Source organism: Phocoena phocoena, chromosome 7 (genome assembly GCF_963924675.1).
Source record: "Phocoena phocoena chromosome 7, mPhoPho1.1, whole genome shotgun sequence".
NCBI lineage: Eukaryota > Metazoa > Chordata > Mammalia > Artiodactyla > Phocoenidae > Phocoena > Phocoena phocoena.
In genome coordinates, this window is record NC_089225.1 from 64,824,913 (window position 1) to 64,843,181 (window position 18,269).

The window sequence follows — 18,269 nt, forward strand, 5'->3', positions numbered from 1 at the left end:
CTGAACTTAAGATCCTACTGTAGTAGTCAACATCTGTTAGAGTGTGGGCAAACCATGTTAAATAATTGGGAGGTTAACCCTCAAACCTTAAGTTTCCAAATCTGTCAAATAAAAGTAGTAACAGCTTTTTAACACTGATGAGGATTAAATAGGATAATACATATAAAGTGCCTGCCCAGATTAATCATTTTATTAATGGTATCCATTATTGTCATAGGTAATGCTTGGACCAAATATGCACTTTGTTACGATGTGGAGTGCTCATTTTTCTTTATTATTTTTTTATATTACAAAATGCTTTCTTCCCCCTGCTGAATAATAGGAAATGTTAAGCTATACTTCTTATGATTTTATAATCATCACACATCCATTTTGGAAACCTCTGCTTCAGAATGAACAAGTTAAAACAAAAGAGAACAGGTTAAATATGTCCCAAAATGAGATAAGTAATTCTGTAAAAACTAACTGCTAAATCCTCTCCTTAATAACCTAATTTGAAACCTGATTACAAGAAAATGTTTTTATTTAAAAGACTTATTACCTTGTTTTACACTTAGAGAAGTCATAGTGTTCACAAAAGAGGACATGATGATTGATTCATCTTCAGGGCAAACAGAAAGATTCTGAAAATCAAAAAATAATGATAAAAACATCTAGCTGGGAAAAAAACTCATAGGTCCATCAACTGGTAGATGGATAAACAAACTTGCATATCCATAGTATGGAGTATTTTTCTGCAATAAACATTCCTTTCCGGAATGGAAGGTTGATACACACAATAACATGGATGAATCTCAGAAACATTATGCTAATTGAAAGAAATGAAAAACAAGAAATTATATCATGACAATTTCATTTATAGGAAAAACTTTTTTACAAGGCAAAAGGTGACAAAGAGCAGACAAGGGGTTGCTGGGGGTCTAGAGAGGGAATCAACTACAAAGGTGCAGAAGAAAACTTTTAGTGTTGGAAATGCTCTACATCTTGACTGGTGATGTTACATGAATGTATACAGTTGCCCAAATTCAAACAGTACACTAAAAATGGATGATTTTTATCATATATAAATTCTACCTCAACAAAATTACGGCCAAAAAAAAAATCCCTCTCAAACTGGCTAAAAAAAGTGAATATTTGATAACTGCATGTAAAGTAGATGCTAAATGATTAACTTTTTAAAAAGTGGATGCTTAGCTCACAAAAAGCATAAATAATTTTCAAAACATTAAGACTTATACAACAACGTAAATGTATACAATGTCCTATACTATACACTTAAAAATGGTTAAAATGGTAACTTTTATGTTATGTATATTTTACCACAATTTAAAAAAATTTAATACCTATTACAATGAACTATTTTAACAGGTTAATCTTAGTTCTAAATTTAAATCCTAACAAATGGTTAAAAACACTATGCATATACTTTACAACAGAAGTGGGTGGTAAAAAGCTCAGACATTTGAGTTAAGACTTGAGTTCAAATAGTGGCTCTATTACTCATGAACTGTGCAATACTGATCAAGTTACATAAGGTCTTTTTTCTTCACTATACCTACCGTCACAGAGTTGTTGTACAGAAGTAATATACTATCAATAAATTTGCCAATTATTAATATTAGTATTATTATTTCTGCTGCTACTACTATTACTATAATCCCAGAAAAAATAGAAAATTAATTTTCTCAGTATTGTTAAAATCCAATTTATATAAAAGACACCAGAAGACATGGAGTGACTTAAAAATTCTAACACTTTAACATAAATCTGTAAAATGTATTAATAAATATCCAACTAGTCACAGTAAGTTTCAAAATGCCATGAAACCAAGAGTCTGGTTTACTTTTTTAGATTGTGATAGCACAGTAGACTTTGGTTTATCTGGTAAGTAATAACTATTCCAAAAAAAACTGCAGCAAAGCAATAACACTCTAAGCATAAAATCAGCTTTTCTATCCCCTCTTTTAATAGACATTATTAAAGGAAGCATATGAGCTCCATCTAGTGGATAAAAGAAATAAACTAGTTTAGGATAGTAAACTATAAACTGTATATAATCCAGGGTAAACAATTTTTTTTTAATTTGCATTTTTAGGTAGGTTTGAAAGAAAATTCAGATATCAAAGTATGGTTATTTATGTGGAAAACGACTAGTTTTAGAGTAGTCTTAATATAAAGATAATTCGTGATGCTCTTCCTCTGTACCATATGTTAGCTTATAGTAGTTTATAGACATCTGATTTTTTAAAATGAAAACACTGAAATATTATTTTCCTTACAGTCAATTTATTTGGCATAAAAATAAATCTATATTAAGATTAAAAAGACTGAATCAAGAAATTATGGAAAGCAAAAAAATGAAAAAAGCTAAGACTAAAAGTCAATAGAAGAAAATCCAAACTGAAAATAAAATTAGGACATTTTATTAAACTACGGCATCTAGACGAATTTTTTTTTTTACTCACCGTTCTCTAACACACTATGCGAAAAGATTTATCTTCTGTTTTCCTCTAATACTTAATTATCAATTATAATGTCTCCATGAACTCTTCTTGATCTCCATAGCCACTGCCCAAGTTCAGGCTCTCAACAGCTCTCACTTAGCCTACTACAGTAATTTTTCTTCTGATCTCTCTGCATCCTCACTTGGCCCCCAGCAATCTATCACCAACACTGAGTCAGGGTGATCTTCCTAAGTATTAAATCTGATTTATGACTAACCTCCTCCTTTGCAAGACCCTCTATAATTTGGTTACTGTACCTCTCCACCCCCAAGATAAAGAATTATCCCCTGCATGTGTTCACTATGAGTTTTATACACACGTAAGCATAATGCCCATCACACTGAACTACAAGAAAATGTTTTTGCCCCTCTAGATGATGATCCCCTTAACAAAATATGACCATGACTTACTTACATTTGTATCTTCACCACTTGGCAAAAGATTACTTTCGTAAATGTTTACTGAGCAAATAAATCAGTTATTAGAGAGGAGGGAAATAAGGAACAAAAGGGAGAATATGACATAATTTTTTACCTGCACAAGTTCATTGAGGACAACAGCATCAAAGCCAGAAAGGTACTGCACGTAATACCTCTGCATTACAGGTCCGTATTTCCTTACATGTGCTCTAAGCTCTTCCATGTAAAATATTAATTCAGCAATGTGCCTTTTTTAAAAAATTCAAGAAAAATATTTCAAAAATTAAATTTACTGTTATCAAGGAAAATATGAAATGCCTTTGATATTGCTACATTAAGTTTTTTCCTTAGAAAAAGCATTGTTAAATATTTAATGTCAACTAATTTCTTTTTATATTATTTCATATAAATAAAGAAATCATGGAAAGCAAAAAAAGAAAGCTAAGAATAAAAGACTGATAAAGGAAAACACAAAATAAAAATAAAATGAGGATATTTCATAAATATATCATTAAAAAATCATAAATGAAAGAAGATTACAGTATTAGGGAGAAGTAAGATTTTTCTGTATGCTCTTATTTCTCTGATTCATTTACCTAACTTGTATTGAGGGACCATGGACTAAAATGAGAGAAAGATATTACAAATGACACAGTTGCAACTCCATTAGGATTCTTATTCAAATTTTTGTGTAGTACATAATTTTGAAACATGAATTCCATAAGAAATACTATACTATAGCAAGAAAACAAACAAGAATTCTATGACCACCTAGAGTACTAAAGAGAAAATATTTAAAGCCCTAATTCTAGGCTAAAATTGACTTTGCATTGTAATTCATATCACCTAACGATATATTATAAATATTCCCTCCATTACGACAAATATGAAAAGCCTTAAAAAAAGTTTTTAAAAATAATGTTACTTTAGTCCCCAAATTCCATAGCCCATAAATCAAAATATACAAAAATTATACTTTTTAAATGTTGCTAACTTACTTATCTATAAAGTCATCTGCACTCTTCTTTGGCATGTTATCTGCATGACGAAGTAGCCAGATAATTTCATCACGGGCAAAGGATAATGCCATAAAAACAAAAAGTGCCTGATAGATATTAAAAAAATAATAACAACATTATTTACTCTCATGCAAAGATTAAAAACAAAACGTATTCATAATCTTTCTCCAAGTGAAAAGTCATTAGCAAAACTGATAATACCAACTTTAAAAGACAGAAATGAGAAAACAAAGGAAAACTTCAATGTATCAGGGAAAGCATGCACATAAGCAAGATGTGAGGAAAATGCAGGAAGGTCTGATTTACGAGTGCCAAGTCAGCAAATCCACTCTCAGCTAAATATAAAATCCACTTATGTAGTCCCTGACTCAAAGTTTAGTAAAATTTCACTGAGAGAGAAGAAAAAAATTTTTTTAATTTTAATATGACACACTGATTGTAGTTGAAATAAGGATTAAATCAATTACCTTGGGACCTAGCAAGCCAGGTTGATCAGAGAGGACAGTAGCCAATTCTTTCAGTGCAGACCTTAAAAACTTGCGTCTTTCTCTGTGCATTGAACCGCTATAGGGAAAGACACCCACCATTACAGTTTATCTGTTTCTAGTAAACTTATTATTGGCAATTAAATAACATCATTTCAGGGTCAACTTCCAAAGTTTTCTTAGGAAACAGAAGCCCTTACAAATATCTTCTATGTGTTTGTCATTAAGTGACTTTCCAATCTCATCTTTATCTCTGCCTTTCTTGTGCTGTTTTTTTTTTTTTTTTTGCGGTACGCGGGCCTCTCACTGCTGTGGCCTCTCCCGTCGCAGAGCACAGGCTCCGGACACACAAGCTCAGCGGCCATGGCTCACGGGCCCAGCCGCTCCACGGTACGCGGGATCCTCCCGGACCGGGGCACGAACCCGTGTCCCCTGCATCGGCAGGCGGACTCTCAACCACTGTGCCACCAGGGAAGCCCTCTTGTGCTGTTTTTAACCATGCTTATTTTCTTCTCTCTAGCTATCAAAATCCTACCCAAACTTCAAGACCAATCCTTCAAGAAGTATTTCCCAATACACAGATGTCTATTTCTGAGTAATTTCTGCCAGTTTAGTACCATATAGACTAGCACTCTATAAACTATACTGTGAAATCCTCAAAAGTAAGCACTGTTCTGTTGTATACACTTGTCACCCCCACATAGAATCAATAAATATTACAATAAATATCTGATAATCTATATCCTACTTTATTAAGTAATATTCCTATTAAATATATAAAACTGACTAAATAGGGGCTTCCCTGGTGGTACAGTGGTTGAGAGTCCGCCTGCCAATGCAGGGGACACGGGTTCGTGCCCCGGTCCAGGAAGATCCCACATGCCGCAGAGCGGCTGGGCCCGTGAGCCATGGCTGCTGAGCCTGCACGTCCTGAGCCTGTGCTCTGCAACGGGAGAGGCCACAACAGTGAGAGGCCCGCGTACCGCAAAAAAAACCAAACAAAACAACAAAAAAGAAACTGACTAAATAAAAGCTATATTCAGTAAGGTACTGGGATGAAATCTATTTGGTGCTACTGTTCAAAAACAGAAAGATGAGGAAAGGATAATCATAAATATTCATGTACTAGGTATCTTAAAAATAAAATACAAATTAGAAAAATTTATTCTCACACATTAACAAGGAAAAAAAAATCACAGAATATTCTATAAATTCCAACTACTCATACTATTCAAAACATACACCATTCCAAAAAAGTTTTAAAATTTAGATAGTTGCAAAAAATAAACGGCCACACACACACCACACACACCATATGCCAAAAAACTAAGTATTGATAGAAGAAATATGCAACACCAGAAATTAAGCTGTGACACAACAGATTAATTTTAGAAGATACATTAAAACCCAATCTTTGCCTATGTGACCTTAGGTTCCATTTCTCTAAGCTTCAGCCTCTTATCTATAAAGCAGGGATGATGACACCTGACTCAAAAAATACATCTTTCATGATGCCTAATATATAGTACCTTTACAATGTCAGTATAATTCTAATGACAAGCTCTCTTTTAACTGACAATAATAAACACATCTGGTGTAATATCTAAGAAGAAAGTGGGCAAATGTTTTGATTATTTTGCTACACAGGGTCGCTGCAAGGAATATTAACATCGAGAGAAAATATGGAGTACCATGGCACGTGTTAATGAAGGATAAGAATTACTACTCCTCACTATTTATACCTGTTTTATATAATAAATAAAGGGAATAAAAATGCCTTACTTTTAAAAGATCTTTATAAAAGATAGCTGAGACACCATATATCTGCCTAGGGTCTATCTAACACATGAATAAGTCATAATCATATGTATTTCTGTAGGTCAGGAAAGAAATTCTAACACATTCCAAAGTATGTTATTTGTACTAGAGAATCATTTTATAATAATATAAGTACTTTATTCCAGTGAAAAAATGCATGGGAAATAATATACTACAGTTAGCAATGAATAAAGATGATTTAAATTCCCAATATCCATTTTATAGCCTAAACCTAAATTCTAAAACTTCTTGTGGTTTTATATTTTTACCTGTGACAATGGTGCTTATCTTTTCTCTGCCTTATAGAAATACTGAAAGATCAGATAATGTTATCTCTACATTACCTAGACTTACTGGAGAAACTATTCTATACAAGTATATCATACATAACAATTAAATGAAATATCAAATTATTCATGAGAAAATTGAAAAGTTGTTCAAACATCTTAAATACACTAATTTATATATTTACTAATAAAATATATTTACTAAAATTTGGGAAAGGTATGGGATTAACATACTTTGAAAAGTAAATATCATTTGGGAGAGTGTAAAGATATGTCAATTTTCATGAAGTATCATAAAAATCATCATAACTTGCAAAGTATTGGCACCAAAGCATAGTGGCAACAAGAGAACTGAATGATACCAAAATAAAGTCCTCTGTATAATACTCCTTACAGCATTTTAAAAAACAATTCAAAAATACTTAAAATCTGTCTGCATTAGCACCAATACAGAGATGTTGGTGTTAATACACTGTACTCTGGTACAGATACAGAGGTTATAAACTTATTCCTCACTGGTTGAAAGTCCTTCACTTCTACGACCATATCTTACACACCATTAATCTGCACTCACTTCAACAAAATAATGCTTTAAGAAAGGAATTCTTGATTAAAAGATCCACAGGTAAGTTAGAACTACTTACGCATGTGACACAGCTGCCTCTTTGCATTCTCTTATGTCATTAATACGCTTATTATAGCTATGAGCAAAAAGAAAAAAAGGAAATATGTTAATCTTAATTTGGTCAATAACAGTAAAAATAAGTTAGTCAAATACTAGTCAATTAAAAATGTCTTATTATCAACAAGAAAAACTGGCCTTCAAACTGGAAATACATGGAAGAAGTCTATCCACATCCTTTTCTAGCACCTTAAGTATCCAATCAACTATTCTTAGAAAAATAAATCTCATATTATATTAAAATCCAATAATAAAATTAAAATTTACCACGTAGATTTTTATTTTATTAAATACACTTCCTTAAACCCCCAATAGAGACATTAAAATTATACTTCTAATATAATAAGCAGTGATTTCCAAAAATTGGAAGTGCTGACAAAGCTATTACTTCTGGCTTTTTATCACTTGACTTTTTATGCTATCTCGTAAGCATAAAAAAATTTCTCAAAGGACACATACTAGTGATCAATACTAGTGACTGTTTGGGAATACGGCTTTTGTGGTGGAGAAAACTGGGGCAGGAAAGCATTTGACTACTTTAAATCATTTGAAGGAACAGAATTATGGGTGATTTTTACTCACCATTTTTAAAAAAACACTTTTTTTTCCGAATTAAAAACATTTAAATAAAAGAAACTGAACACCAACATCAAACAGTTTAAAGGTACCATCTAAAAAATAAACGCTAATAAATATATGTTAATTTCCTTACTACTAAACGCAAAAACTCAAAATTCCTAAAATGTTAAAGAAAAATTATCTTCCTGACAACCTGGCTAAAACCACTTAGACCAAGAACTTCAACTTCTAAATTAAGTACGCTAAGATTTTTGTGTTCTTTAGGGAAATGTCTAAAATACACTAATTCTGTAATCACTGACCTGTATAAATAATGAGCTTTTATACTTGTGGTCTGACTTGTAATTACTATAATAATTCACATTTTAAGTTGGATCAATCACTCACGATTTAATAAAAAATTAAAACTTTTCAACTTTAAATACAGAGATTCTTAAATGGTAAATTTAACAAAAATTTGCGTAACAAGGGAATCCCCGGGCAGTCCAGTGGTTAGGATGCAGGGCTTTCACTGCTGTGGGCCCAGGTTCAATCCCTGGTCAGGGAACTAAGATCTTGCAAGCCATGTGGCATGGACAAAAAAAAAGGCGTAACAAAAAGACAATCAGTTTCATGATGCCATTTAACTTATCTGTACCATATGTACCATATGCTCACTCGATATATGGAGACTGTCTGGTTCTAAATGTTTACATATATTTAAATATAATTCCACAGACAGGATGTCAGTATGCTAAGACATCACGTAAGTTTCAGGATTTTTGAACTGAATCAATCAGAAAATGACAAAGCTCACAACGACACAGGATATTTCCAGGTACTCCACCCTATATAATAAAAGGTGAACTAAGAGTTGAAAAATACAGAGGGTACTGTTTCTCGTACTATGACTGAGAGACTACCTGCATGAGAATATCAGAATCACTTATGGTGACAAAATCAAAACAGTGGTCACTTGAGAAGGCTAGAGGGAGAGGGATCAGGGGTGGCAGTACTGATCAGAAAGAGGCACAAGAGAATTTTCTGGGGATAACGGAAATATTCTGTATCTTCATCTAAGTGGTCACCAAGAGTATTCATATGCAAACTTGTTGAGCTGTACACCTAAAATTTATGCATTCTTCTGTTTGTAAATTTACCTCAATAAACTACTGGGGGGGGAAGGGCAGATTTCTTTAATCTCTCTAAGATACAGATAAAGGAGATACAGAAGGTTAGAGGTGATGCCCAGGAACCTAGATTTTAATTTGCATCCCAGGGTACTTCACATGCACACTAAAATTTGAGACAGTATAGTGGCTTCAACTGTCAGTACTAGACATAGCTTTACGTTTTAACAACTAATAGATTTTTAAAAATCTCAATTTCTTTAGGACATTACTGAATTGGATATGAAACAAATGTAGGTAAATTTCACTTCTGTGAAGCTGCTGACAAACCCAACACAATTATTCAATATTTTCAGGTTCGGGGGACCCCCAGGATATTTTAGATGCTCCTAATTTCAAAACATTTAAAAACCAAGCCTGAATTCAACAAATGCAGGCATTAAAAATTCCAAGAAAACAAATTTGAGGATCATTTGTGTTACAGGGAATGAATTACTTAGAATACTTCCTTATTATAAGGAAACATGATTTCCTTTTTGCAGTGTCTGACTTCTGTACTTGTTATAATTAATTTAATGAAGTGTTTTTGATTGATTCATATACTTTTCTAAATGCAAGATATTCTAAAATACACTTGTAAAATAGCACTTCTAAAAATTTCAACTCTTAAAATGTACATTGTGCTTTTAGTAATATTTATGTCTAAAACCATATTACAATATGCAAAACAGTACATATCTTCTTTCTCCTAGAATGTACATTTTGAAAGGGCAGGAACACTAGATTTTTTAACCTGTGAAATTACCTGTAAAAAATATCAGGATCATTGCTAAAAACAACTTGGTGTGGCTGGTAAGTTGGTATAGGCTATATCTTCTCGTGTAATATGATCCATCTCTATCCCCAAAACTTTAATAGATATTCCACTCACTACTCTTCTCCAAAAAAGACAAAAAAATTGAAAATGCCATACCCTCGTATGTTTACGAATAAGTCTTCCGCAGCTTTGTGAATGTGGAAAACTTCATCCCGAAAGAGAGAGAGGCAAGAGCTACTTTGAAGAGCTAGCTTCCAAAGGTTCAGTGCTGTTGCATCAGTATTTAGGATCCCATGGCACAAAATAAATCCAACTTTAAACAAATGAAAAAGAAGTGCAAATATAAAAGTATTCCAAAGTTAGATTATTTCAGTTACAGGGTAGCTTTTTAAAAATAAAGAAACATTAACAAATCACTAAACTGAGGCTTTTAAGTGACAGTTAATAATACATATACATACAAGATACCAGCAATATTTCTCTTTTTCAATTATAATTTTCTGTACTCTGCAAAACCAGTGCTTTGAACCTACACTGATGAAATGGGGGAAAATGTCACTTCTGGGTTGAGAAGGAAGCGGTTTTAAAAAATGAGTAAAAGATACTTTAAGCCAGAGATCAGAAGCTACCAATTCACACATAATACAGTAATCATTAGTTTTTACAAAAACTGAAAAAGCTAATCTACTCTTCTAAATCTCCAGAAGAAATTAAATAGCATCTCACATTTTCATAGCAAATTATAGTTACTAAATAAGTCCTTTGACATGATTATCCTATAGTGTAGAAAGAACCAGTGGTATCCTTTTCTTATCATTGAAGAAATGAAGGTCAATGACTTGACTAAAGTTATACTAATAAAGTATTAGAGCTAGACTTTGCCTCAAGCAGTTACCATTAAAGTCCAATATTCTTTCAATATATTACGCTGCTCCCTATCATATGAATTTGAGTATCTTTTACCTTCTGTCATCTAATTTAGAAATCCTACACAAATGTGTAATGCTGCATGTTTGTTTATGTCCTCCCTAGCGCTCTATTCTAGGCCATAGAACCTCATCTTTCATTCTTTCAACATTACTGAGTGCGTATTATAAACTAGGTACTGTACTGGCCAGTTACAAATTCAATCCTATTTTCTGAGATTTCCCTCTGATTCTCAATAGTCACTCCCATCTTTAAACTCCTGAATCGTTAACATTTAACTTGCCATTTGTCTTTTATTCTTAGCTCAACCTTCCTTTTAAAGGGTCACTATACAAAGCGAGCTAACTCTTAAGCATATATTGAGGAGTCATACATACAGAAGTACATTGGGGCTTCCCTGGTGGCGCAGTGGTTGAGAGTCCACCTGCCGATGCAGGGGACACAGGTTTGTGCCCCGGTCCGGGAAAATCCCACATGCCGCGGAGCAGCTGGGCCCGTGAGCCATGGCCGCTGAGCCTGCGCGTCCGGAGCCTGTGCTCCGCAACGGGAGAGGCCACAACAGTGAGAGGCCCGCGTACCGCAAAAACAAAAACAAAAACAAAAGTACATTGAACTTCCTTAAATTTCCTGAAATATACTAAGATGTTTTTCATACAACAGGGCCCCTAAATGCAAGCCTAATTATTTGATCTAGTATGTAACCAAAGAAATAGAACATACTGTATGAAAATTTTAAAAATCCTTGAGAAGTTTTATAAAAATTTTTGCCTCGTGTACTGACATTTTTTTTTAAATAAATAAATTTATTTATTTATTTATTTTTGGCTGCATTGGGTCTTCATTGCTGTGCACGGGCATTCTCTAGTTGCAGCGAGTGGGGGGGCTACTCTTTGTTGTGGTGCGTGGGCTTCTCATTGCAGTGGCTTCTCTTATTGTGGAGCATGGACTCTAGGCACACAGGCTTCAGTAGTTGCGGCACGCGGGCTCTAGAGAGCAGGCTCAGTAGTTGTGGCGCACGGGCTTAGTTGCTCCGTGGCATGTGGGATCTTCCCGGACCAGGGCTCGAAACCATGTCCCCTGCATTAGCAGGCAGATTCTTTTTTTTTTTTTTTTTTTTTTTTTTAAGCAGGCGGATTCTTAACCACTGTGCTACCAGGGAAGTCCCATGTACTGACATTTTATACTCTAATGCCCTTAGTACAATGAAATTTCACTTAGTGCCTTGTACCTCAATGTATACTTAGATTCACAAGATTGCTGTTGATAATAAAATTTCTCTGAGAATATTATCAGTTTCATTATGGGTTACTGTATATTTTACTTTTTTAAGATATGAGTCACATTATACATTAAGATATATTCATTTGTTTATGATAAGGTCAATAAAAGGTAAATTAATTTAAAATAGCCCAAGATTAGGAAGACAATTTATTAATTGAAGCACACATTAACCTCCTTTCCCCACTAAGGTCCTAATAAAAGGACAGGAAAAAAATTTTTTTAAGCTATAAAAATATTAGAAAACAAGATAGAAGACCAATACTAGACAAGAAAGTTGGAGAAAATCTTTGAAGAAAGAAAGACTGTACTATCAATTTAAAAAGAGGTCTTTCCCAAGGAGTCCTCTTAGTGTAATTAATAGAGTAAGAACGGACCCTGAAAAGAATATCAGGATAAGTTATGGTGTAACTGCATTCAAAAGAGCAGGGTCCTCAACATTCCAGACCCTCAACAATGCTTGGTCCTAGGCTATAATCTAGACCAGTGACTCTGAAACTTTAGCTTTCTAGCAGGATCACTGGGAAGGCATATTAAATCACAGGTTGCTGGGATCCATTCAGAGTTTCTCATTCAGTAGGTCTAGGGTAGAGATCAGTATTCTGCATATCTAACAAGTTCCTAGGTGATACTGCTAGCCTTTGAACTAATCTAGAGCAAAGCTCTAAAGAAAGTAGACCATCTTCTATAGAAAGTCCTAGAGTGGGAATTGATGTCAAAAAGAGAAGTGCACAGTTTGACCTAATTCTATTAATTCTACTCAAGGCTCAAATAAATGAAAGCAGTAAAACTGAGTAAACATTCCTTACTTTGGGCAACTGTGGTTATCCCAAATCTGTTTGCCTTTTCCATGCCCAGGTATCCTCCCTTTCCATGCCCAGGTATCCAGACTATCCTCCAGGTAGTCTGTCTTCTGACTCGCATCCCTGGCTCATTACACAAAGCCTGTATTCAGCATTCCCTTTTAAGGTAAAGACTGCGGGGAAACAGTCCTATTTAATGCTAGAGGTCACTCATGCCACCTAACTCTACTAATCACACTAGTTCTTTATCCACACATCCATAAACATAAAACAGTCAAGGATCACCATACTTTTGAGCAAAATCAATACTGTGAAAGTTGTGTTTTTAAATCAACAAAGCACGAAAACCTTAACTACCATTATAAAAGAAAATATAAACATCCAAACCTGATCAACATAAAAATTATAATTAATAAAAATGGCTAAGGGCAGGGGGTGTGTGCTAAATTCTTCCTCTTTCATACTAATAACAGTGCTACTCAAACTGCCAGTGCATACTGAGATTAAGTAAAGAACTAAGAGTATTTAGAAACTTTCATTTAGAAAACTTTTCATTGACAGCAATTTATAAGTAGAAACCTAATAACAATCAAATTGTTAGATTAAATTGAATCTAATAATTAAAACGTGGGCTTTTATTTTGTCTTTGCTTATTACTTTATCTGATAATTCCAGTAATTCAGTTCCACTGTACTTTATAAAAGTATCAATCTAAAAATCACTAAAAAAGAAAAACTGGTCCTTCACCAGTTTTAGAAACAGTATAATAAAAAGTCATCAAATAGTACCTAAATGTTAATAAATTAAGAAACAAGAACTATAAGAACTAAAAAGCACAAACTGCTCAAAATTATTCCCCTCTGCCAGTGGACCTGGGGTGGTAGAAAAAATTATAGCAATTCTCATTTATATTATATCTGTGTGTCTATTTCTCCCATAGTTTGTGAACTTCCTAGGAGTGCAAACAAGTAATCTTATCTCCCATGCAAACATATGAGTTATCTATTACATATACTAAAGTAAATTAAGACCAAAAACTTTAACTGAATAAATGCAATATGAAGAAAATCATTAAAAATAAAATAAAAATTTAGTTTGGATGGCCGTGTTGAGAGGAAATATAATGTAGACCATCAGCCTTGGATTTAGTGTGGGTTCTCTGTCTTTGTCACTTACTAGCTGTGTGGACGAAACTTTAGATTCCTCATCTATAAAATAGACCATCTACCCTAACAGGGTGAGTATAAGGGTTGAATGAGGTAATGTACATAGAAGTCTTAGTACAGTGCTTGGCACAAAAGTAATACATGTTACCTGTTATTTTTCTCTAAAACTTAAACCTGAGGGGGTAATCAAAAACTAACCAGTTTTACTTACAGATAATCCATTTTTCCATGGCATCCAAAGAGAGATATTCACAAGGCATCTTAAAAAGAGAAAATATAAATTTGTGGCTTAAAGAAAGTCTTAAAAAAATATTCTGTACTGAGTCACTCCTCCTTCTCTTCCTCCTGAGAAGTCTGACTACTCAACTCTTGGTTCAAATACCACCACAACATATTTGAAAAGTTGGATGAAAGTTTTATAACCTATATTTATACTTGCAGTCCATAAAGGACAATGAAAGCTGTGCCTCTTTCACATTTACACACCCTGAAACTTCTCTTTAAAAAATACTGTTGCTAAATTGTTTTCAATCTGGTAAATGACTAGTTCCAAATTTCCCAAGTCTATTGTAGAGTTTGCAGTATTCCAAAGGATAAAATTTTCGTCAAGTTAAAGAAAAGATTTATGTACCTCGATGTTCACTGTCTCACCCAAATCAGTAATTATGTGTGTGTATTCTCCATATGCGTAACATCTATGTTCATATACACAGAAAAAAGCTTGAAAAGAAATGTAACAGAATACAACAGCGATTTTCTCTAGTTGGTGAGATTTGGGATGATTTTTGTTTTCTTCTTTATAATTTTCTGAATCTTCCAAATTTTCTACCATAATAAGGCTAAGCAAATTTTTAAACCTTAAAAGAAAATACTCGTACTACTAATTTTACTAACTTAACATCAGAATCTAGAAATACAAAAACTAAATGGTATGATTTTAATATTGAGCATTTTACAATAAATAAACTTCACTGACAGGCTAATACTTATTAGAAGAAAAACTGCAATAGCACTGCTTAACTGATATTTTTTTTAAAAAATCAACTTTACTATTTTCTTTCAAAAAAGAAAATACAGAACCATACAGTGTCAGACTGTGCAGGGTTAAGCATTGTACTGGGTGCACTGATGAGACTCAATAATTGAGCATTTCTCCACTGGTCAGCTGAAAGATTCCTTCGTGGATACACCATCTGAAGAGAAATCAGTGCATCTGAAAGAGACTAATTAAATAGAAAAAAAGAAAGTTGAGGAATAAAATGGTTTTTTTTTTTTCAATTTCCATTTAAATTCCAGCTACAACTGCTGTGTGTTTCTAACTGTATCATCGTAAAACAATAAGAGCATAATTACAACTATGCTCCATATAATATTTGAGGTGGGTTCCAGTTATCCTCCTCTAGATTTTTTTTTTTTTAACTTCATGAAGCTACATAGATTCTGCATTCCTCAGCAAAAGCTTAGCTCAAGAAATCATGTTACTTTCTTCAGGTGAAAATGTTTGGCAATCTTGAGATCTTTATTTCAAAAAGGGTAGAGAGTCTAGGGTAATCATTTTGTGCATCACTTTCTACTCAATAGCTCTCACTGAAAGAAAAAGACATTAAGGTTACATGACTAAGTGTTAATAGAGCTCAACATGTTTCATATTTCTTCAAAGAATGCCTTCTAAAAATAACCCACTGTACTTTATCTTAATAAATTACTTAACTTCTATTTGCCATTTGGTCTATTAATTACAGCTTTACTATCTAGGTATTTAATTTTTCATCTCATCTGATTCTTGCTTGCTTTTAACTATTCTTTGCTATTCACTCCTCCTTCCTAAAAATTCTGTACGAGTGGTTCTTTAATCTGGCTGCACATAAACTGCCAGGGAAGTCTGTTCAGAAAAAGAGAATCCAGGGCTCTGCCTGAACCAGAACCTCTGGGAGTAAAGCCCAGGAATCTGTTCTTATCACACTCCACCAAGTGATTCAGAATAGCTTTTTAAATTAAATTAACTGAATTTTAACAAATCCTAGCAAATACATGATGGTTTTTCTATCAAAACCCTGAGATATCACAGAACATCGGAAAAATCAAGATTAGGAAAAAACTGGTCTAATCCAAATGGACAATTCTCCTCAAGTAATTATTAATTGTCTAATATAAGCTAATGGCTATGGAGAACTTAGAGATCCAACAGCCTTTAAAAGAAATTTTCATCAACTAACTGGGAAAAGAACCAAATTTGAACTGGCTAACTAAAAACAAGGCCATACATGATTGGCAAGAAGTTAGAAACAGATCCAGAGAAAAAATAGGAAAGGAGTAGGGAAGACATTTCTAGATGAGGAAAAAGGACTATCAAAATCAGAGAGACAGGGGCTTCCCTGGTGGCACAGTGGTTGAGAATCTGCCTGCCGATGCAGGGGACACGTGTTCATGCCCCGATGCGGGAAGATCCCACATGCCGCGGAGCGGCTGGGCCCGTGAGCCATGGCCGCTGAGCCTGCGCGTCCGGAGCCTGTGCTCCGCAACGGGAGAGGCCACAACAGTGAGAAGCCCGCGTACCGCAAAAAAACAAAAACAAAACAAAATCAGAGAGACAGACAACAATGATCTGCTCAGCACTTTGAGGAATCCTGGCACTTTCATCTACAATGCTGATTTTTACTTCAAAACTAATGTCATCTACTAGCCTCTTTCAAATGATTCAACTAACTCCAAGACATTAAACCTACATAAATTTGTAGATATAATACAGCTATGCAAAGAAATTAAACTGGAAATGCATCTTCAGAATTTTCATGGGAGTAAGAAAACTGAAGGAAAATTCTTGCTGTCAACTGTATGTCAAAAAAAAAGCATAGATTCATACAAAATACTGTATTACTAAGAAGTCTAACTCGGGCTTCCCTGGTGGCACCATGGTTAAGAATCCTCCTGCCAAGGCAGGGGACACGGGTTCGAGCCCTGGTCCGGGAAGATCCCATATGCCGTGGAACAACTAAGCCCGTGCACCACAACTACTGAGCCTGCGCTCTAGAGCCCGCGAGCCACAACTAGTGAGCCCATGTGTCACAACTACTGAAGCCTGCGTGCCTAGAGCTTGTGCTCCACAACGAGAAGCCACTGCAATGAGAAGCCCATGCATTGCAATGAGAAGCCCATGCATTGCAACGAAGAGTAGCCCCCACTCGCCGCAACTAGAGAAAGCCCGCGCACAGCAACAAAGACCCAACACAGCCAAAAATAAAATAAATTTTTTAAAAAATTCTAACTCTCATCATTCAAAGAGAACAACGGGCCAAGATTCTAATATCCTGGGTTTTAGCTCTAGTTTTGCCACTATTGCTACCAAATGGCTTACTTCATCATATCACTTTTCCAGCCTCAATTTCCTTATCTATAAATAATGAGGATACCTGTAAATTTCCTTGATGTGCTTAGGAACTAGCCCTCCCTCAGAGAAGCCATAAAGGCAAGACTCTAAACCAAAACTATTTCATTAAGAACTAGTTTTTTAATATACCATAAAAGACAGACATGCCAAATTATCACAAAACTCCTGTGGTATTTCTCTCATTAAGAGGCTATATTATAATAATATAGCTAAAATTTATTAAATACTATGTACCTAAATACTCTTTACAAAGTAACTCATCTAATACTGCACTTTTACAGGTAAGAAAACTGAGGTACACTGAAGTTGGTTAAGTAACTTGCCCAATATTACACTGTAATTGGCAGAGCTGGGATTAGAACCCAAGCAATCTGATACAAATATAGACATTCTCAAATACTAAACTTCACTATCTCTATACACTATACTGAACCTAAAAACTACAATGGATCAATATATTCCTGAATCTCTATTCACTATTCTGAATCTAATTAATGAGTTCTCTGGTTCACAATTAGATAAAACCATGCATAACTATTATTCACATCTCATTATAATTTTCTTTCTTAAAAGTAGTTTATCACTCTAACTATCCACCCTTAAGCTGTATCATATGCCTATTGAAGCACCCCTAAAAACCAGCTCTTACCTTGCTATGGGGTACAAATTCTTCCATCATCTTCTTTAAAGGGTTTTCATAATCCACAATCATCTGACCAAGACGTGGGTATTCTCGGTCACTTAAAACAGACATATCAAATATCACTGAGTTGTAAGCCATAAAATTAATTGGGAATTTCACACAGATTTTTATAATGCAGGTTTACCTTGCTCCATGGGTCATTTCATGCGCATAGTTGTATAATCCAATGATTGCCTTCCTTTCTTCAATTCGAGACAGCAGTATCATTAGTGTTGTATACGTTATGATCAAATCTAAGTAGTTCTTCGTTAAATCAAAGTTTACAGTCTAGGGGAAAAAAACCAT

General features: G+C 34.2%; 1 protein-coding gene across 2 annotated transcripts in view; it reads right to left on the minus strand.

Moving 5' to 3' along the window:
• Positions 1–18,269, minus strand: part of NCKAP1 (NCK associated protein 1) — a 96,657-nt gene that overhangs the window by 42,588 nt on the left and 35,800 nt on the right. For both annotated transcript variants that reach the window (XM_065880128.1, XM_065880127.1), the window contains 10 exons: positions 18,109–18,251; positions 17,931–18,021; positions 14,979–15,116; positions 14,105–14,153; positions 9,876–10,032; positions 7,177–7,233; positions 4,410–4,506; positions 3,922–4,028; positions 3,039–3,171; positions 542–623 (listed from right to left, as the gene is read on the minus strand). In XM_065880128.1, coding sequence (XP_065736200.1) covers positions 542–623; positions 3,039–3,171; positions 3,922–4,028; positions 4,410–4,506; positions 7,177–7,233; positions 9,876–10,032; positions 14,105–14,153; positions 14,979–15,116; positions 17,931–18,021; positions 18,109–18,251 — 1,054 coding nt within the window. The remainder of the gene's footprint in view (positions 1–541; positions 624–3,038; positions 3,172–3,921; positions 4,029–4,409; positions 4,507–7,176; positions 7,234–9,875; positions 10,033–14,104; positions 14,154–14,978; positions 15,117–17,930; positions 18,022–18,108; positions 18,252–18,269) is intronic.